This window comes from Pan troglodytes, chromosome 19 (genome assembly GCF_028858775.2).
Source record: "Pan troglodytes isolate AG18354 chromosome 19, NHGRI_mPanTro3-v2.0_pri, whole genome shotgun sequence".
Lineage (NCBI taxonomy): Eukaryota > Metazoa > Chordata > Mammalia > Primates > Hominidae > Pan > Pan troglodytes.
The window spans coordinates 79,657,228-79,678,267 of record NC_072417.2 but is presented as its reverse complement, the minus strand read 5'-3'; the positions used below and the strand labels follow the sequence as shown (position 1 = coordinate 79,678,267).

The 21,040-nt window shown below is 45.5% G+C and overlaps 1 protein-coding gene across 5 annotated transcripts in view; it reads right to left on the bottom strand.

Annotated features, from left to right (window-relative positions):
• PRKCA (protein kinase C alpha) overlaps positions 1 to 21,040 on the bottom strand; it is a 500,752-nt gene that overhangs the window by 112,888 nt on the left and 366,824 nt on the right. For all 5 annotated transcript variants that reach the window (XR_008540341.2, XR_008540342.2, XM_009433095.5 and 2 more), the window contains 3 exons: positions 9,363 to 9,519; positions 8,199 to 8,333; positions 7,587 to 7,683 (listed from right to left, as the gene is read on the bottom strand). Coding sequence is in view for 3 of the 5 variants with exons in the window: in XM_009433095.5 (XP_009431370.1) it covers positions 7,587 to 7,683; positions 8,199 to 8,333; positions 9,363 to 9,519 (389 nt within the window). In the remaining 2 variants the exon portion in view is untranslated. The remainder of the gene's footprint in view (positions 1 to 7,586; positions 7,684 to 8,198; positions 8,334 to 9,362; positions 9,520 to 21,040) is intronic.

Below are 21,040 nucleotides of genomic sequence, written 5' to 3'. Positions count from 1 at the left end.
TTCTAATGCTCAAAACAGAGTTCTAAGAATGCTCTTACCTCTTGGTAGCACCTCATTTGCACAGATAAATAACTTTTCATAAATATAAATCAAAACCAAACTTGGGCAAATCATGTCTATTTCATATAATTAGCAAACATTTATTGGGCACTTACTCTATGCCAGGTACTAGTCTAAGCAACTTACATAAGTGAACTGAGTGAATCCTCCCAGCAGTCCTATGCAGCAGGCTCTATTATTATCTCCACTTCGTAAACAAGGAAAACAAAGGTCAGAGAGTTTAAGGAACTTATCCAAGATCATCAGCTGGGAAGTGGTAGAGCAGGGATATGAAACTATGGCTATTTTAAATTGCATATTCCTTCTAGAAAAATACCATGCTCAAACATTGAGTAATCTGTCCCAGGTCATACAACTGGGATATAAAAGGGGCAGGATTTGAACCTAGAAGTCTGGGTCCAACACTGAGGCTTCTAACCACTGTGCAATACCACTTCTCAAATGAAAGGAATATACCATGCCCAGCACAGAAACTGCCTAGCATCTAATCATCACACAGCAGGTGTTTGCCATGATTCCCCCTGCTTTCATCACTGCTCCATCAACGTCACACCTCTTGCTCCCCAGGAAGGGACAGGATGGGAACTGGTCCTCAAAACTGCACTTCATTTTTCACACTTGGCTATAAATTTCTCTCTTTATAAGAACTTTAAAAGTATTTCCCTTTAGAGAGCTCATACAAGCTTCAAGGGACACTGCAATTTTAAATAAATTCATCTTGTTTTCTTGGGTCCTGATACTCAAAAGAGTAATATGTGATATATTATCCATCAGCTTTCTAATGGGACATCATTTTTCGTTACATTCTGACAACAGAAATATCCCATCGCAGACAAAGCCCCAGGTGTGCTGCCTCTTAGCTGTCTTTGTTCTGCTACAAGTTTCTTTTTGGCTTTTTAAATATTAGATGTTTAACTTGCTCTGGAATAGAGCAATGGTGTGCAGCAAAAGTTACGGTTACAGTAAGAGGAGGAAAACGCCAAGGCGCTTTTAGCTTCTTAATTTGCTCTGTTTTTTAAATGATGAACGAAATAATAAATGACAAAAACAATAAAAAGCCTGGACAATTGAGCAAAATTGAATGGTGTAGGCTCATTTAAGGAAAGCTGCTTGACTTTTTAATATTAGAATCTCCATTAACTGTTAACAGCACATGGAGTAGATAAGCAACCCTACAGGTAGAAATGAGTTCGTTGAAAGTCCATTCCCAGCTAAAAGCCATCAAAATGCAAATTAAAAGTAGTCATTGTGATACTGGAGCAAAATGAGCAAACGTATGTTTTGTTTTGTGAAATCTGAAGCTTGGAGAAGGGAGACGTGGTCTTCACCACTTGTCCTGAAGTGCCCTCAGCCCCAGGGAGCCAGGTCCATGGCTGGGGTTATTTGCCCTTCTGGCTTGATTTCTCTTGAGGTTGCAGGATTGGGGAAGAAGGTCTTGGACAGAGTAAACAGCCCTAGGGAAGAGGGGCCAAGCTTAGGAGAAAGGCTCTGCACAAGAGGAAGGGGTGCTGAGGAAAGGAAGGAATGTAACTCTGGGGATAGGAAGTGGCTGGATCCCAGGCAGGCCTAGAAACTGGTCCCAGAACTCCCTTCCCCTCACCTTTCCCCTTCCCCTACCTCTCAGCCCATTTTCTTGATTCTAGGACAACTCCAAGGCTCTGAAGGTAGATGTAGCCCAAGTAGGCTCAGGGAAAGAATCAACTGACGGATAAACATGAAACAAAAATACTAAGCTTACTAAAAGCCATGGAAATGAAATGCAAATGACAATAAGAACTTCAGGAACTGTCTTAAAAGAGGGAAAGATGTGGCTAGAAGATACCTTTTTTTTTTTTTTAACCATTGGAAATGTGAATGTAGCATGTAACTCCCTGGGTACAGCTCAAGATGTGAATGATTCAGATCCCAGATTTTGTAAAAGATCAGAGGGCAATATTACACCAACAAAAGTACTGGACCTTCATGTGAATGCAATCAGTAGTCAATCAACTGTGATGTTTCTGTTGTTAACATAATCACTTCTCTAATGAATTATTAGCTGCAACAATCATTATGATTATACTTGTGTTGATTCTTGGTGTGGTTTACATCAAATCCTTTTTTTTTTTTTGAGACGGAGTCTCGCTCTGTCGCCCAAGCTGGAGTGGTGCAGTGGCACGATCTCAGCTCACTGCAACCTCCACCTCCCGGGTTCCAGCAATTCTCTGCTTCAGTCTCCCGAGTAGCTGGGATTACAGGCGCCTGCCACTATGCCCGGCTAATTTTTTGTATTTTTAGTAGAGACAGGGTTTCACCATCTTGGCCGGGCTTGTCTTGAACTCTTGACCTCGTGATCCACCACCCTGGCCTCCCAAAGTGCTAGGATTACAGGCATGAGCCACCGCGCCCAGCCAAATCATCTTTCATATGTGCTCACTTTTCAGTTTGTAATCGGGACCCAACATCAAACCATTGAATCAAGAAGGATCAGTGCAAGCTGACTTCTCACTGTGGTATTATATTTACTTCCCTGACAACAACTAATATCCTATCGTATCAGGATATTAGTTCTATTTATAACTAATAGAAAAACAGAACTAGTTATCCTGACCTATTTTTTCCATTTATAGTTAAGCATGCCAATGCACAGAAAGGTCACATAGTAAATAAGTGACTAAACTAGGACTTGATTCTAGAGCCTACGGGCTAAACCAGAAGTTGGCAAACTGGCCCTTGGGCCAAGTCTGGTCTGCCACCTGTTTTTGTAAGTAACGTGTTATTGGAATACACCAACACTCATTTGTTTACGTATTTGTGGCTGCTTTTGAGCTGCAACGGCAGACTTGAATGTTATACCAGACACCGCATGGCCCATAAAGCCTAAAATATTTATTATCTGACTAGGTACAGAAAAAGTTTGCTGAGCAGAGCTAACCCATCCTCTGCACTGCCTCTAACGCAAGGTGGACCTTTTCCCAACTCTGGCCGTGAGCCTCATCACAGGGAGCAGAGACCAAGCAGTGAGAGGGAAGAACAGGAATCTCAGTTGTCCTCAATAGTGCCTGGAGATTCAGGGGAATCACTGGCCAGCACAGGGGATATGATAAGCTCCCTGCTTTGTTCCCAAAGATTTTTGCAGCAGGGCCCATAGATACAGAACGTAAGCTCCAAAGAAAGCAGGAACTGTCTGCTTAGCCCACTGCTGGCACCTTACTTTTTTTAACAAATGGAAAAATGCATCATTTATGTTTGTGAATCAGGGACCACGTGTACTTTACTTGATGACAAACGTGGAACAGATTAAAGGCCCACAGACACACTGTCCATGAATATCGCAATCAAGGTTCTGGTTTGTTTTGTCTTGTAGTAGGATGAACTGCTCTAGCAGGATCTCTACCAGCGAGGAAGGTCATCTCCAGCTACCCTGGAATATTCCTTGGCTCCTAAGAGCTCCAGTCACTGATCATTCTGTTTGCCAAGATTTGAGAACCAACCATTTAAGTTGCAAAAACTTTCCACCTAATTATCGAATGAATACTAATGCAGTGGCAGAGTTGTAAATGCTCGTTTGGTTTCCCTTTCATCCAACTGAATGACTTTTGATTTTTGGAGAAGGATTCGAAAACTGCATGGAAGGAACCCTTTTTAGAAAACAGGGCTGGACATGGAAGGATAAGGACAGACTGGACACTGTGTGATCCCACTCAGCGATGCCTGTTCCCAACAGAACGAACCCTCATGTGTGTTTCAACCAATATAGATTCATCGTTGAACTTAACAAAAAAATCTTACTCAGCTGAATCAAACTGTTACTGGAGGGTGGCAAAGTATCTATGAAAGAGTGGGTAGGGAAGAAAAGACTAATGTGATGGAAAGCAAGTTAGAATGGCAGTTAGTTGGCGAGAAAGGGCCCAGAGAGGGGAGCCTGGAGACACTGGGAAGCACTCATGCTACAGACCGAGGAGGAAATGGGGTGGGGGCTCAAAGAGGTGCCTCAAATTGGACCTGATGCCAACTGATGGCACCCTGTTTGCAAAGCCTGGCTGCTACCCAGAACTGCTCAAATGTGGATGCCAGCCATTCTGCCCTGGTGCATCCCTTCCCAGTAACTTGGCACTGGGGAAGTCTTGCAACTCTCACATTTATAGACCTCAACAAAACACCATTACGTGATTGAACCCCTGCCTAAAATCAGATCTGAATATGTATTTAAAATGAAGCATGGCAGCTGTCGTAAAATTCTCAGCATCTTTTTGACGCCATCCTCTAGTGGCTTTCTGCCCAGTCTCTCGCAGTTGTGTTTTTTAAAATGCTCTAAGCAAATGAGCTAATGTAATTCGAGTAAAATCTAGGTACTATAAGCTGAAAGGTATTTAAAGCAAAGGCTAGAATGCAGTTCATGTAGATGCTCCAAACACAGACCTCATTAGGCTGAAGAGCAGAGCCTCCACCCCATGCAACTCTGCTGATGCCACCTCTCCCCAGGATGCTCACAGCCTTGGGCTGGCGCTCCTGCCAAGTCCACAGCCCTCCCAGGAGGAGGAATAGTAAGCAGCAACAGCCCTGCGGCCTCTGACCAGCCTCCCAAGAGAAATGCTTCGTTTTGCTCAGGTCCTCTGGCCTGTATTTTGTTTGTTTGTTTAGAACTCTGACCTTTATAAAAAGCTGAACTCACTGCCCAGAAAAACAGGAAGTTTACTCACCAGGAAGCCATGACAATGAAGCACAAAGAGTGGGTCAATATTTCTCCAGCAGCAAAGCTAAGTCTCAGACATTACTGCGAGGAACCCCGTGGGGAACGCCCGTGCTGTTCCTCCCTCGAATGCATTCTTTCTGCGTCAATAGCCCCTGACCCAGTGACTGCTCGTGATCAACACCATGGCATAACATTCGGTAAGGAAGGTTCTTTCTGGCTCCTCAGGTTCCTCCCCTGCCTGAGACAGCTGAAGAATGCTGGCACTCAGTCCTGAAACTCTCTCTAGAAGGATCCATCCGTCACAGAGGTGGTGTGACATCAGGGATGGGGCTCAAGAAGGTGGTCCTGTCCAGTACCCCAGGTCTGCATCCTCAGCTGCAGGGTAGGGGTGGAAACAGATAATGAAGCAAGGGAAGAAATACAAATTGAAAAGGAGCTATGCCTGGCATAGACATTTGAACCTGCCCCAAACCCTGACTTTCATCTTTGTACTTGAATTCCTCTAAATATTATAAAGCATCTTTGAAAAGAATCTCATTCTTTTCTCTCTATTGATAGACAGACAAATAGTAGTTACACAGATACACGCACCTTTTTATTTATACATATTGTAATATATATAACTATACAAATAATTTTTTTAAATTATTTTTTCTCTATTTTTGAAGAGCAGAGACTGCAAGCTGGTTCTTACTGGTTGAATCCTACTGGTGTCTAAAGCAATAGATGCATATTTGACCTACACAGAGTTCTAAGTTTTTTGTTTGTTTTCTTGAGTCAGGGTCTCACTCTGTTGCCCAGGCTGGAGTGCACTGGCGTGATCTTGGCTCACTGTAACCTCTGCCTCCCAGGTTCAAGTGATTCTCGTGCCCAGGTTCAAGTGATTCTGGTAGCTAGGATTACGGGTGCATGCCACCACACCCTGCTATTTTTTGTAGAGGCTGGGTTTCACCATGTTGCCCAGGCTGATTTCAAACTTGTGAGCTTAAGCACCCTGCCTGCCTTGGCCTCTTAAAGTGCTGAGACCACAGGTGTGAGCTACCACATCCGGACAGCTCTAAAATTTTTTTTTTTTTTTTGAGACAGAGTCTTGCTCTATTGCCCAGGCTGGAGTGCAGTGGCACAAACTCGGCTCACTGCAGCTTCCGCCTCCCAGGTTTAAGTGATTCTCGTGTCTCAGCCTCTGGAGTAGCTGGGAGTACAGGCGCATGCCACCAAACCCGGCTAATTTTTGTATTTTTAGTAGAGATCGGGTTTCGCCATGTTGGCCAGTCTTGAACTCCTGACCTCAAGTGATCTGCCTGCCTCATCCTCCCAAAGTACTGGGATTACAGAAGTGAGCCACTGCACCGGGCCTGGTTCTAAGTTTTAACATTAGAACTCTGCCAACGTGAAGATAAATCAGAATGTATCATATAAAAACCTGGATTTCTGGCTTCTCTGGAAGAAGGAAGATCTGGCAATACAGGGCCTGGACTCGCGTGTGAGAAACATCGAGTGGGGCAGGGTAGAGGTAGCTGCCACCTGCAGACAGGGCTGAAGCTTACCAGCTCACCCCAGTCTCCACCACTCCTTCCTGCTTCAATCCCGAGGCCTGCCGTTCATTGCCATTTATTATCTGTGAATCATTTCACTCGTCTGTGCTCCCAAGGACATCTAACCAAAGAGCCCCTGCCATTTAGTATTTGCCACAACATCAACTTTAACCAAACATCAGCTTAACAAAGTAATTTGAACAACTGCATGTTTTACATCCTTTGGGATTCATTCTCTCTGGATAAGACCTATATGTTTCTTTTGTGGGGGGCATGAAGGAGGTTTATTATCCCCCCAAGACCACTCTTCCCCACCCCCCAGATCTGTATGTTTCTTGGAGAACAACAGAAGAAAAGAGGAGCATCAGCATCCCATTAGTGTCAACATTTCAGTAGCAGTTCAGCATCTACACACGTGTGCATGTGCATGTGTATCGCTCTAGAGCGGGGAAATTCCGGGGAATTCTAACAAATCTGAAGAAGAGAAAGATTCACAAAGGAATTAACCAGTTACACAGACTGAAAAGGCTACTCTAGGAGTCCCTCGAACAGCCAAAATGAAGGGCGATTAGATAAACAGAAAAATATTAGAAGTTGTGACTTTAAAACATAAGGAAGGTGCTTAGAGAAAAGAACTGTTTCCTAAAAGCTGAGATGTCGGTAAATGAAGAGGAGAAGGGAGAGAGAGGAGAAGAAAAAGAGGAGTAAGGAGCAGAGGAGAAGAAGAAAAAAGACCAGTGAATCCGGGACAGAGGCAAACACAAATACCAAGAGGAAGAAGAGAAGGAGGTGGCCCTTGCTAAACATCTGGAGCATAAATAAAAAGGGATCACACACAAAGGCATATTTGTTTAAGCTGCTCTTTCAGAACAAAATTAGGAACCTTGTACTTTCTGTAGAAAAAAAAAAAGTCTCAGATGATAGCCTGATTACACACAAATGAGCTCCCAAGGAAAGGCCAAAATGACTTCCTCCTTTTCAGAAGAGCACAAGTCCTCCTTTGTAAGAACAATCCTGCCCTCACAGCCTGCTTCTCTCCCCAGTGATGTGCAAATAGATCTCTTATGCAGAAATCAACCATGCTCTCAGTTCTGGGATATTTCCAGTTTCCATTTTCTAAGTGATAAGAGTCATAAAAAGTCAACAGGTTGCAAAGGAAAGGGAACGAACAACATTTATGTTTTTAAATAAAGAAAAAGATCATTAACATTGAGATTACTTTTTTGCTTTTCAAAAATGGGACCACAACATCTCGGCCCTTCCTGAAGTCAGGCTTTCTAAAGGAAAGGTGTTTCCAGGCATTTCGTTATCCTCACCTCGAATTTCTGCCTGAGTTCCATGTTTCCTTCTTCGTCCCCTTCCGGAATGGGTACATTGTAGTACTCACCTTCTTCTTGGTTAAGCAACTTGTACCTTTCAAAGACAGGAGAAAAAGAGTTACCATCGCAAGTTTAGCAAGCCTTTTCCTGCAACCTCTAGTCAAGCTGTTTTGTGAAATGCATCCTATGGAGAGGCTACAGCCAGATCAGTAGACATTTGACTTTTTTAAAATTTTTATATTTTTGAGACAGGGTAGCTCTGTTGTGCAGGCTGGGGGACGGTGGTGGAATCAAAGCTCACTGCAGCCTCAGCCTCCTGGGCTCAAGTGATCCTCATGCCTCAGCCTCCTGGGTAGCTGGGACTACAGGTGTACACCATCACGCCTGGCTAATTTTTGTATTTTCTGTAGAGGTGGGGTTTCTCCATGTTGCCCAGGCTGGTCTCAAACTTCAGAGCTCAAGCAATCCACCTGCCTCGGCCTCTTGAAGTGCTGGGATTACAAGCATGAGGCACCATGTCCGGCCTCAACTGACATTTGAGAGACTGAAACCTAACTGTCTAAATGGTCTGATGCTTTGAGACATACTCAACCTAAGCGGCTTCCATACCATCCACTGGCCGGCATCTTCATCAGCTCCGAAACTCCAAAGGAAAGGGATCCCATGAAGTCATTCCTTGTTGTTCGATCCCAGTCCCAGATTTCTACAGACAGTCGTCGGTCTTTGTCTGAAGGTTTCAATTTGCTACAAGACACACACACATGCAAACACTAGGTTATCTTGATCATGGTTTCTTGGGAGATACCACATGTATATGACTTGAGCCTGAAATAGAGAAATAGTATATTTCTCTTCCTGGTCCAGTAAAATACCAACCCCTTATGCTGGCAAGCAAAGTGCTACAGGAGGAGTTAACAAACTATGACCCATGGGCCAAATCTAGCCCACTGTCTATTTTTATAAATAAAGTTCTATTAGAACCCAGACATGGCTATCTGTTTACATATTGCCTATGGCTCCTTTGGCACTAGAAAGTTATACCAGTGCAACAGAGGCTATATGACCCACAAGGCCTAAAATATATACTATCTGATCCTTTATAGAGCAGAGCTTGCTGGTCCCTCTAGAATAGACAGCTACCTTTCTGGTTGTCCACTGCTTCCTGTATACTACTCTACAAAGGGGAACTCTTGCTTTCCCTCAGCTGCACTCAGTCCTCCTGATTTATTTATTCCCTCCTTCCTTCTTCCCCTTCTCTACCTCTGAAATCCTGGCAACCCTCCCAGGCTGGCTTTAAATGTCACCTTTTCCAGGAAGTCTTCTCTCTTTGAAGGCAAGAATGATCTTCCCATTTCAGTGGCAATAACACTTTCTATGTTACTCACTCATTCTGTGGTCTAAAAATTATTTAAATTCTTGCCTTATGCCCTCCCCTAACTCCCAAAAGAACCTAAGTCCATCAAGAGGTGGACACACCTGACACATTTTTAGCTTAAATTCTATTTACCTTAATTCTATTTCCTTAAATAGAATTGTTTATCCAGATTAGATAATAATAATCTGAGGCCTGAATTATGCAACTCTTGATAAATCAAATTACTATCTATCAAACAGGTGCTAATAGCTACTTCCCTAATGGCAGCCTGAGGGGGTCTTAGGACTGAAGACATGTTTAAAGACGTTTATAATGAACCTACTTCATTACCTCAAATAATGAGGTGGGCAACTGCATGGTGTATAGGAACGAAATTTGATCAAGGAGAGACCACTTACAATGTAAAGGACTCATTCCACTGTGGATTTAGTGTGGAGCGGATGGTTTTGGTTTTTTGCTTGCTTTCATTCTTGGGATCAGGAATAAGTTTCAGCTTCACATAAGGATCTGAAAGCCCGTTTGGATCCATAGGGATTAGATTTTTTGCATCTCGTACTGTGAAGAGAGAAGGAAGAAAATATTACAAAAAGAGAACAGACCTATATTACCCGCTGTCTTGTGTCAATACCAAGCTGAATAAAAGAGACGTCAGAATGGCGTTTAAGGAGACAGATGATGGAAGCCAAAAGCCTCTAACGCTCGACATGAGAAAAGCTACCCGCTGCCACCACCGGCAGAGATAATGGGCATCGTGTGGGCCCTTGTGGGCGGGTCTTGGGACTTAGCACCAGCCTGGACTGGCAGCATCAGCAACACTAAGATATCTATTAGAAATGCAGAAACCCAGGTCCCACCCCAAACCTGCCAAAGCAGAATCTGTAATTTAACAAGATTCCCAGGTGACCTTTGCAGCTCCCCAGGAGTAATGGTGCACCCTCCCTGCATGGAAGCGACCAGCCCAACCTGGTCTATGGTGCCACACACGCACCTGGGCTCCCAGAAGGTGTTATCCCTTTTTGTGGGTAAAGGCCAATGGCTTCCAACTCTGACTGTACATTGGAATCACATGGGGGTTGGGGAATGGGGGAGTTAAAAATTCTAATCCCCAGAATTAAACTAGAATCTCCAAGGAATGTGGCTCAAGTATTTGTTTTTAAAAGCTCCTTGGGTGATTCTACTGGGCAGCAGGGGCAAGCACCACTGCTGTATACAGTTGTAACTCAGAATTGCTGGTCCATGGACCGGCAGCATCTACATCACCTGGGAGCTCATTAGACATGCAGAACCTTGGGTCCCACCTCAGACTTAATAACTCAGAATCCTCACTTTAACAAGACCTCCAGGTGCTTCCAATGCAATCTTAGCTTGAGAAACCTGATATGGGAATCAAAAATAATTAGAAGGAAAGGCCATTTCATCCACAGAGGAAAACAGGCTCAAAGATTTAAGAGCTGGCAGAGGCTCACAACCATGAGAAGCTGTCTAAAGCCACTGCACGTCAACGTAAAAGATAATTATCTACCGCTACGATGAAGGGACAAAAGCCTGAGCCTCCTATCCCAAATGCCTTCCTATCTTCCCATGGCATCTTTCCCAGTAAGGCTGAATTATCAGATACCCAACTGGTCAGACACCATCAACACACGTATAACTGGGACCAGGCTCCCTGATTCAGTGGTTCCCACAGTGTGGTCCCTGGACCAGCGGCACTGGCATCACCTCCTGAATCAGAACTCTGGGGTGAGGTCCAATGATCTGTGTTTACCAAGCCTCCAGGTGATTCTGATGTCCATAAAGTTGCAGAACCACAGATCTAGGCAATTAGCATAGTTTATCAGCATAGTTCGATTATTAAATTAAGAATTACAGAAGAACTTGAGAAGAAGGCACTGGAGTTGTCAGTGGGCAGGGTTAGATGGGGAGGAGGCAGGGGGAGAATCCTAAAGATGTTGGGTCTTTGGACACAAATGAGGGAGGTACAGCCCTAAGATCAGAAGTCAGAGACAGGCATTGCCTTTACTAGTCTGTGGATCTACTGTGTGCTGCCTCCTGCCAGCCAACAGCTTTACATCCTCCTTACCTGGAAGCCTTACATAGGTGGGTAACAGATGGGACTATATTCAAATACACAAGGGGAGGGGGCTGGCTCAGGTCTGCTAGCCACAGAGAAGCTGAACATAATTTGTCATACCCCATTTGTGCCTTCCAGGTATTTCTTCTCCTAAGAAAATATCTAACCTCATTCATCTCAGGGAGCAGATAGCACACAAATAAAACACATAGGCATGGTCCCCGTGGCTCAGCAGGTGTACATGCAAACTCTGCCTCCTTCACCATGTAACCCTGAGCACTGGGAAGCTTAGTCTCTGAGCCTCTGTCTCTTCATCTAGAAAAATGAAGACGGACATAATTCCAGTGGTATAGAATTGTTGGGAGAATCAAATAAAATAATGTTTATAAAATACCTTACATGGTTGGGGACTTGGAAAATGAAAAAAAAAATCCATGGTGTGAGTGCTCACTATACCCCAGGCATGATGTTCCGGACTCCTTTCCACTCTTATCATGCTGGAATCTATAGGGTTGGAGGCCCCCAGGGGACTTGGTCACTGGAGAATTCACCACGCTCATGTGAAAGGTTTTAATCCAATGCAGAAGGTCTAGCCCACTAAAACATCAACGCTGAGTATCACCAAAGATGAAAAATGTGAGCACAAAAATGGAGCTCTCCCATGAGGAATGGAAAGAGGCCAACGGTCTCTCTCTGATTAAACACCAGAATGAGAATCAGATGCTTTTTAAAAGGCAGAAAATGCCCTGGAATGTCTAATACTGGAGGCTGCAGAAGGTCACATCCTGGATAAGCCAAAGAAGACCCTTATTAAGGTCACCAAGAGGTCCTGGGTTGCCTCCTACCAGTTGCAGAATTATTGCGGGTGCTGGCTTTTATATCTTCAATTTATATTCCTGACAGAAAACACACACAAAAAAAATCATTTAAGTAAGATCTCTTCGGAATGGTGATGAGTTAAAATCTTGATGGGATTTAAAGCTGTGAGCATCCTAAAGTTGAAAATAAAAAGTTATCAATTCCAAATGTCATTGAAGCAAATAGTGGGTCCAAATTTCAATTTCTTATCACAGCAGAGAACAGCCTGTGTGACGTGTGACTCATGGCATGCCAGGACACCTGAATCAGGATTACGAGCAACTAACTTAGGGTCCCATCTGCTCAGAGTGTAGGATCTGGGGCAAGGCTGCCTGCATTTGAATTCTGGCTCTGCCACTCTGTGGTTGTGGACAAGCTATTTTATCTTCCTAAGTTTCCTCATCTGGAAAATTATATCTCCTTCAAGCAAGGATTATGTAGGCTCATCCATGTAAAGTGCTTACAGCAGTGATAGGCACTCAGTGAGAGCACAATAGTGATGATCATAATTGCTCTTAATACAAGTTACTGGTGGAGAACAATCTTAGATGTGCAGAAACTGCACCAACAGCTTACGGAGTGGTAAGCAAATGCCGGGGAAAACAGTACAGTGTGGTAATGTTCTAACAGGGTTGCAACTGTATGGTTTCAAGAATGTCAGGCTAAGAGGCAATGCTAGGGGGCATTACTCATAGGAATAGTTGTAAGGAAGATGGAAGAGGGGAAGCTAGGAAAGAGAAAATAAGAGGAAAATTGAAGTGGGGAAGCGGATGAGAACAAGGGCTAGAAACAGAAGAGAGAAACAAGGGAAAGATGTGATCAAGATGTGGAGTCAAATCCCAACACTTTGGGAGGCTGAGGCAGGTGGATCACATGATGTTGGGAGTTTGAGACCAGTCTGGCCAACATGGTGAAACCCCGTTTCTACTAAAAATACAAAAAGAAGCCGGGCGTGCTGGTGGGCACCTGTAATCCCAGATACTCAGGAGACTGAGGCACGAGAATCGCTTGAACCCAGGAAGCGGAGGCTGCAGTGAGCTGAGATCGTGCCACTGCACTCCAGCCTGGGCGACACAGTGAGACTCTATCCCCCCGACCCCCCAAAAAAAGATAAGGAGTCAGAGGGTGAGGACGCTGCCCCAGGATAGGTGGGCAGACGTTCTCAACCTCAGCTACACCCTGGAAACACCTGGGATGTTTTAGTCAAACACTGATCCCTGGGCCCCACCCTCAGAGAGTCAGATCTACTTGGTCCAGGTTGACACCCAGGCACCAGGATCTTTAAGCTCCCCAGGTGAGTCTCAGGTGAAGCCAGGTCCAGGCACTGTTCACTGCACCCAGCACTTGCTCTCTAAGTGTGCTCCCTGGCCTAGCACACTGACATCATTTGAAGACTTCGACTATTATTCACATTTTTCTTTAAATTGGCTTGCTTTTTAATATCCATCATTTAAAAAGGAAACATATCACTATAGGAAACAGAAAACCAAGATTGTTTGCCATAAATGGAAGGTAACCATAAAAGTAAACGCAATGAAAATCGATGTTATTCATTTCTAGCTGGATCCAGTTGCCTGAGATCTTCTGTCTCTTAGCTACAAAGGGGAAATTAACAAGCGCTAGTGTGTTAAGGATATTCCAGCCCCAGAAGTCTTTGCTGCTTCAACTGAGATTGAAAGAAAATTGAGAATAACTAACTCATCATGTAATTTAATGTTTTTTAACATCCGTACAGTACCTTCAGAAATCACCTCAAGTGCAACCAAAAGTCACACCCATCAGTGGTCCCATCCCACATTTGGGAAGCACAGTTGGAGGGAATGCCAATTCCCAGTTACTAAGCAAGTGGAATATTCCACAGCCTAAGAGCAATACTGGGTCCAAGAAGAACAGACCCGGCACAGGTCCCACGGCTCATTTCTTGTCTTTCACTTTCTGCAAGAACCAAATTGTTTTGACCCACAGAATTAAGATAAGGAAACAACAACAACAACAACAACAACAAAATCACACTACTTAGATACATACACTATTGAAAATGAGTTTTTTTTTTAAAAGATCTATCATGCCAACTCAACTTTCAAAAGACAGGTAGTCTCTAAACACAACAGTATAGAAACAACACACTTCCCTTGCTCCTTCAGCTGCAGAAGCAGTGACTGCTCCCCGAGGTCTGCCCAAATGGGCCCAGGGCCCTGGCAGGGAACGCGGGAAGAATGCTTTTCTATTGCAGCTCATTAGCAGTTCTGCAGCCTTTATGAGGAGGAGACATCTGCTGAGGAAATACATCTGTGCCACGGCACTGGCCATTTCAGAATAGAAAGTCTGTTCTGTAATTCCAGAACTTTAATAGAAATACAGAATACTAATTATATTCTCATTTTTTTGGCTTCAGATGGCTGCTCTGAAATTATCAGCTGTCAAGCCCGGCACTGTGAAAAACCAGCCTGGGTTAGAAGGTTATATAATTTCCTGATCATGTAACCTGTCATTTCTGGATAAAGCCCATTCAAATAAGATGATGAAGATGGAGAACCACCTACCCAGTGATCCCCGATGCAGGTGGCTCGGGAGCCCAGGACATGAGAGTTTTAGAGTTTTAAGTAAATGTTCAGGAATGGAGTGGGGATACAGGCAGATGGGCTGCTCCTCAGCTCGGAGGACTGGGCCGCCCTAGCCGGATTGGAGAATCTAAGCCACAGGTGCACCACAGTAGATGGCACAGTGCAGGCTAGGCAATGAAGCCAGTGATTTTGCCAAGAGCCTGCTTGATGAAAAGTGGAGATGTGGACCCAGACAGGAAGCCAGGCGGGAGTGACCGCTATGCTTTCCCTGAGAGAAGCAAGGTGCGCTCACAAAGGCTTGCAGGCACCCGAGTGAGGGATACACATCTGATGGCGCACAGGGGAAAGTCAGGCCATCTCTACGTGAATGGGTGCTGCAGGTGGTGGGTGACTTCTCAGGGGCAGCATCACCTAGGGGCAAAGAGCGTGGGCAGCTAGGGCCAAATCTCTGCCCTGCCACTTATTAGCTGTATGGCTTTGGATAAATTACCCAACTTCGCAGTTTATTCATCTGTAAAACAGGGAAAATAACAGTGCCTAACCCATAGGGCTGCTGTGAAACCAAGTGAATTGATATATGCAAAGCACTAGAAGAGAACCCAGGACAAAGTAAGTCTTATATATTTGCTATTATTACTAATGGTAGTGTTAAAGAAGCATTTGCTATCTTTATCATCATCGCCGTCACCACCACTACTCCCACCATCATTCAGATCTCTCTGACCCCAGAAGCAGGGCTGTTTCCTCAGGGTAACAGACCCCATTAGGCTACAGTGAAACAGTCAGCAACTAGGTGTTCCAAAGTAATTTGCAATTAAAAAAAAAATAACTCAATGCAATCCACTGATCCAACAGATCAATGCAATCCGTTCAGAGAACGGTCCAGATGCTTTCCTTCTGTTTTTTGAGATGGAGTCTCCCTCTGTCACCCAGGCTGGAGTGCAGTGGCGCAATCTTGGCTCACTGCAACTTCCGCCTCCCGGGTTCAAGTGAGTCTCCTGCGTCAGCCTCCTGAGTAGCTGGAACTACAAGCACCCACCATCACGCCTGGCTAATTTTTGTATTTTTAGTAGAGACGGGGTTTCACCACGTTGGCCAGGCTGGTCTCAAACCCCTGACCTCAAGTGATCCACCCACCTTGGCCTCCCAAAGTGCTCGGATTACAGGCCTGAGCCACTGCACCCAGTCCCTCCAGGTGGTTTCTTAATCCAGAGAATATATGTAGCATAAATGGTGGGGTGGAATGATAAACACCTGTGACTCATTGCCTTGCATAAAAGCTAAATCGGTGGCAACACTGCTGAACCTACCCAGCGTGTGCCCCTTTCCCACCTCCCCCACCCCCAATGTGGATTTTTAATTTCACTCTGAGGGTGCTCTAGCTGGGCAATGGGTCAAAGTAAGGTCATGCAGAGGTTCTGAAGGATTCATCCACGGGCACATACACCAAAAGCTTTGTTGAAGACACAGCTGTATCCCTGTTGCCTGAGGACCAGACTTGTCAGCACTGACCCACAGTGACTCTGCCCATCAAAGGGTTCATGTCTATACAGAGACACTGTTTAGTAATGCACAAAAGTCAAGTGTCTCCATATTTAAGGACAACATGGCCCTCCAAATGATCTGTTTTGCTTTAGGAAATAATTCTCTGTTTTTATTACTTTTTCTCCCCCCCTCTAAGAGCACCCCTGCTCCTGGCTTCTGCTTAAAAGCCAAAAACAAGGACAAAGGCTCAAAACAGAATTACTGCAAAAGTCAGGATTGTTCAGTCTGTGCTGACCCCGTGACACCTCCCACCTCCACCTCTGCCTGACAGCAAAAGCGAGAGTAAACAAAATTCTCGAATCCTACTCCACACCAGGCATGAGCAAAAATGTTCTCTGACACTGCAGAAAAAACAAACAAACAAACTCTTCTTTGTTTGAAGTTACCCACAGCAAAAGAAATGTGAATGCAAAAATATTGGTGGAAGGGCAGGTAAGTGCTGGAAACAGGCGAGATTTAGTGTCTGTGGTCAAAAGAACTTCATGTCATTCAACACCAGGCCACAGAGTGAAGGACGCTTCCCCAACCCATGAGCCTTGTCTTTGAGGAATAAAAAATGACTTCAAACCCAGAGAATTCATTATTTTGATAATTATCAGATATCCAGAATGTTCTCTCAAAGGACTTTAGATCCATAAATTAATTTCACGTAAAAAGATGCTATTATCAAGCCCATTTGCAGATAGGGCCTTCAGGCAGAGAGAGGTGAAATGACCTGTCCACCACACAAAGCTAATGAGTAGCTGAGCTCGGGCGAGCTTCTGACTGTACAAAACTCCACTTTCACTTGCTGTTGTATAGAAATGACTTGAGCAAGACAAAGTCCCAGAGAAGAGGTGGTGAAGTCAGCCTCAGCTAGGAGGGGATGGAGGAAAACGCTGCTCAGGAGAACGAGGAGGAAAGGAAACACTCTTCCACTAGAAAGATGGGTGGCCAAAGAGCACAGAGGGAAAAGTGAACACACACCTTGCAGTGCTGTATTGAGCCCTGGGTGGGCCTAGAGGAGTGGTGGGAAGGCAGGCAAAGCCTGCACAGCTATGTCTGTGCTTTGGTGCCTTGAACTTAGTGAAGGGGTTTAAAGGTGCTGCACCTGATTTAAAGGTGTGAGTGTAGGCCGGGCACGGTGGCTCAAGCCTGTAATCCCAGCACTCTGGGAGGCCAAGGCGGGTGGATCACAAGGCCAGGAGATTGAGACCATCCTGGCTAACACGGTGAAACCCCATCTCCACTAAAAATACAAAAAAATTAGCCGGGCGTGGTGGCAGACGCCTGTAGTCACAGCTACTCGGGAGGCTGAGGCAGGAGAATGGCGTGAACCCGGGCGGCAGAGCTTGCAGTGAGCCCAGATTGCGCCACTGCACTCCAGCCTGGGTGACAGAGCAAGACTCTGTCTCAAAGGAAAAAAAAAGGTGTGAGTGTAGTAGCTTCAGGGATGCAATTCTAAAACCAATAAACCTCTTAGTACACTGGGGTGCTCCAGTCACTACAGCTGGAATGTGCTGACATCTGCCTAAGAACCAACAGGCCAGGGACTGAATCAATGAAGACCATGATGTACCCAGTGACCACGTAGCCAGTGAGTACCCAGCAACCATGCCACCAAAGAGGAAATGGTGCTTTGTGGGTTCTCTCTCTCTCTGCTGCAGTTACCAATTCTAGGACAAACAGCACATGGAAAGCATAGAGGGAAAAGAAGATTGCAGTGGGTGTGAAAATGAGCTGGGTAAATCTGCACCGATGTAGAGATTTTTAAGGCCACAAAACAAATATTGAAACCAAGGAAAAACGACACTCCACAAAATAGCATAAATGTATCTAAAACAGTGTTCATTTCCCTACAGTCATGTTCCCAATGACAGTGGTGTGCATACTACGAGAAGCCTGTTGGGTGGCTGGGACTGTCCTTTTTTTTTTTCAGTCAACAAGGACTGTTTAGTCCTATGCAGGAGGAAACAAAAAAGTAAGTGGTGTGGGGAAAAGGTGTGGGGTCCCTGCCAGATGAATGCCTGTTGGCTTAAGTAGGCTTCTCCACCACTAAGTGGAGTATGCTAAAGCTCACACTGCCCCAGTTCAGATCCTAGGACTTAATCTAGCTCTGGCCTACCTTCTGCTAGCAGGATGAAATCAATAGTAATCTTAGCAATAGGTATCCTCAGTTTCCTGTGGCTGCTGGAACAAAGTATACACAAACTTCCCAGTTAAGACAACAGAAATGTATTCTCTTGCAGTTCTGGAGGCCAAGAGTCCAACATCCACATCACCAGGCCAAAATCAGGGGCTCTGCAGGGCCATGTTCCTTCTGGAGGCTCTAGAGGAAAATCCACTCCAGGCCTCTTCCACCTTCCAGTGGTGGCAGGCATGACTTGGCTTGTGGCCACATCACCTTCTTCTCTGTGCCTGTAATTTCTCTCTATGCCTCTCTAAGAATACACATGTGATCACATTTAGGGCCCAGCCAGATCATCCAGAAGAATTTCCCCACCTCAAGATGCTTAACTTTATCACATTTGCAAAGACCCTTTTTCCAAATTAAGGGCACATTTACAGATTCCAGGGATTAAGATCTGATGTCTTTGGGTGGTGGTTATTCATCCTACTACAAGTACTACTGAGGAATTTCTTCTTGAAGTGATGACAATGTTCCGAGTTAGACAGTGGTGGTGTATATTACACAATCTTGTGAATATACTGAAAACCACTACACTGTACATTTTTAAGGGGTGAATATTATGACCTGTGAGTTATATCTGAATTAACAAAGAGGCCTTTACTGACAGGTTTCCACGTGCTTTACTACACCCACTCACTTAATACTCACAATACTCCTGTGAAATAATGACTCAGATGCCCGTTTTCCAGATGACAAAACCAAGGCAGAGAGATGTTAACAAACCTGCTCAAGGTTGAACATTTAGTAAGGGATGGAGTCAGGAGTGCAACTCAGTCCTGCCTCAGGGGCCTGGGCATTAACCTCTGTGTGGTCCTCACAAGGTGACCTCTGCATTCAGGTTCACCTATTAGTGTGGAATAGGAGATAGCAAACCTTTTCTAAAAAGAGCCAGATCACCAGTCATTTAGGCTTTGCAGGTCACAAAGTCTCTACTGCCACTATTCAGGTCTATTGCATAGTGAAAGCAGACGCGGACGATATGTGAACGAACGCAGCTGTGTTCCAATAAAACTTTATTTAAAAAATAGGCCAGGCACGGTGGCTCACGCCTGTAATCTTAGCACTTTGGGAGGCCAAGGTGGGTGCACTGCCTGAGCTCAGGAGCTTGAGACCAGCCTGGGCAACACGGTGAAAACTCGTCTCTATTAAAATACAAATAATTAGCCGGGTGTAGCAGTGTGCGCCTGTAGTCCCAGCTACTCAGGGGTCTGAGGCAGGAGAATTGCTTCAACCCAGGAGCCAGAGGTTTCAGTGAGCCGAGATTGTGCCACTGTGCTCCAGCCTGGGCGACAGAGCGAGACTCAGTCTCAATAAATAAATAAATAAATAAATAAATAAATAAATAAATAAATAAAAGCTGTGGGCCAGATTTGGACCTTGGGCCGTAGTTTGCTGACCCCCAGCATAGAACAAACACTACGCCACCAACACAGTGAGTTGTTTGAGGAGAAAGTGACACAAAAGAGGAAGCTCTACTTCCCTTAGGTTCCTTCTGCTTTGAGCTGAGCCTCTGAACTTTCACCTTGTGCTATAAAGCAAGGAAGGGGTTCTGGGCTGGGGGTCGGGGGAGAGGGTGTGTCTCCTGACAGGAACTATGATCCATCTTCTCCTGTCTTAACAGAACCTTCAGAAACCAGCACCTCTCATGTGCACCTTACGCTTGCTTCTTTTCTCCCGGCTTTTCTGGTGCAGCAGTTGGCACTTCTGGACAAACATGACTCACAGCCTCCTCCTCAGGGTATCTGATCTGGCTGTGACCTGTTGCAATTGGCCAACCCCACCTTGTTCAGGCTTCCCCGGCCGGTCCCACACCTTAGCCCCACCCAGAAGCAAGTGCAAACAGTGAGCACCGTAGGATATCCACAGGGCCATTCTTTAATTATGCAACGGCTGCCTTAGAAATAGGGATCTTAAAGGAACATGTGCGCAGTAGCGCTGGGCCACAAGCAAGCTGACCTGTCGGGGCAAGCCTGGTGTGGGAGAGGTCCCTCTGCTTCCTCGTTATTCTAGCTGCGTTTTTCCAGAGCTCAGGGCTTGTCCTGCTGAGAAAGTACCCTCCGAACAGCTTTGTTACTCAGTTCAGGAGCATCTCAAGTGGCCGATGGGCTGGACCAGATAGAAAAAGGGAAAAAACCCTCACCCCACCAGCTCAGCCACACTACGGAGCTCTCAAGTTTCCTCTGGCTCACATTTTCCTGGTCACGTTACTGGGAAGAACACGCTGTTCTCAGGGTTTGTTTGCGTCTCTACTTTGGGCCTCTTCTGACGATGCTGCGAGGGAGAACTTGGGTCTAAGAAGCTGCCAGTTCCCTCACGTCGCCACAAGTCAGTTCTGCACCGGGAGCCAGAACTCCTCGGCAAATGCTGATTGGGAAACTGGTGGAGTGACAGATTGCCTCCGGAACAGGATTTACCGAGCGCCCTTCCCACGTGATGTTCCGGGGGCGGTCAAGCTGTCTAGCAATAAGGCAAGGGGTTTAGGGGCTCTGACTTGGAACCTCTAAAACCATGCAGGCACACAAACCCTGGCAAGGGTGGGACACGTTACAGGTACTGCTGGGTCAGCTGGCATGGGACCCTGCAGAGGAACCAGAACTGGCATCGCTAGGGGCTATTATGTGGGCACAGAAGGCCGTTTCAGGAGAAGGGGCCCAGGCAGGCTCCGGTGGCCGCAGGAGAGGGGGTTGGGAAGTGTAGCTCCCAAGTGTCACTCCTGACGCACACAGGCTTTAACTTTGGGTAACAGGCACATCCTAAAACACTCTGGGCCTCCGGGCTGGGCATTCTCCATTCTCTCTAAGCCATGCACCCCTTTAATACAACACTGCAGTTTTGATGACATTCTAGGGTAGGCCCTGGGTAGAGAAC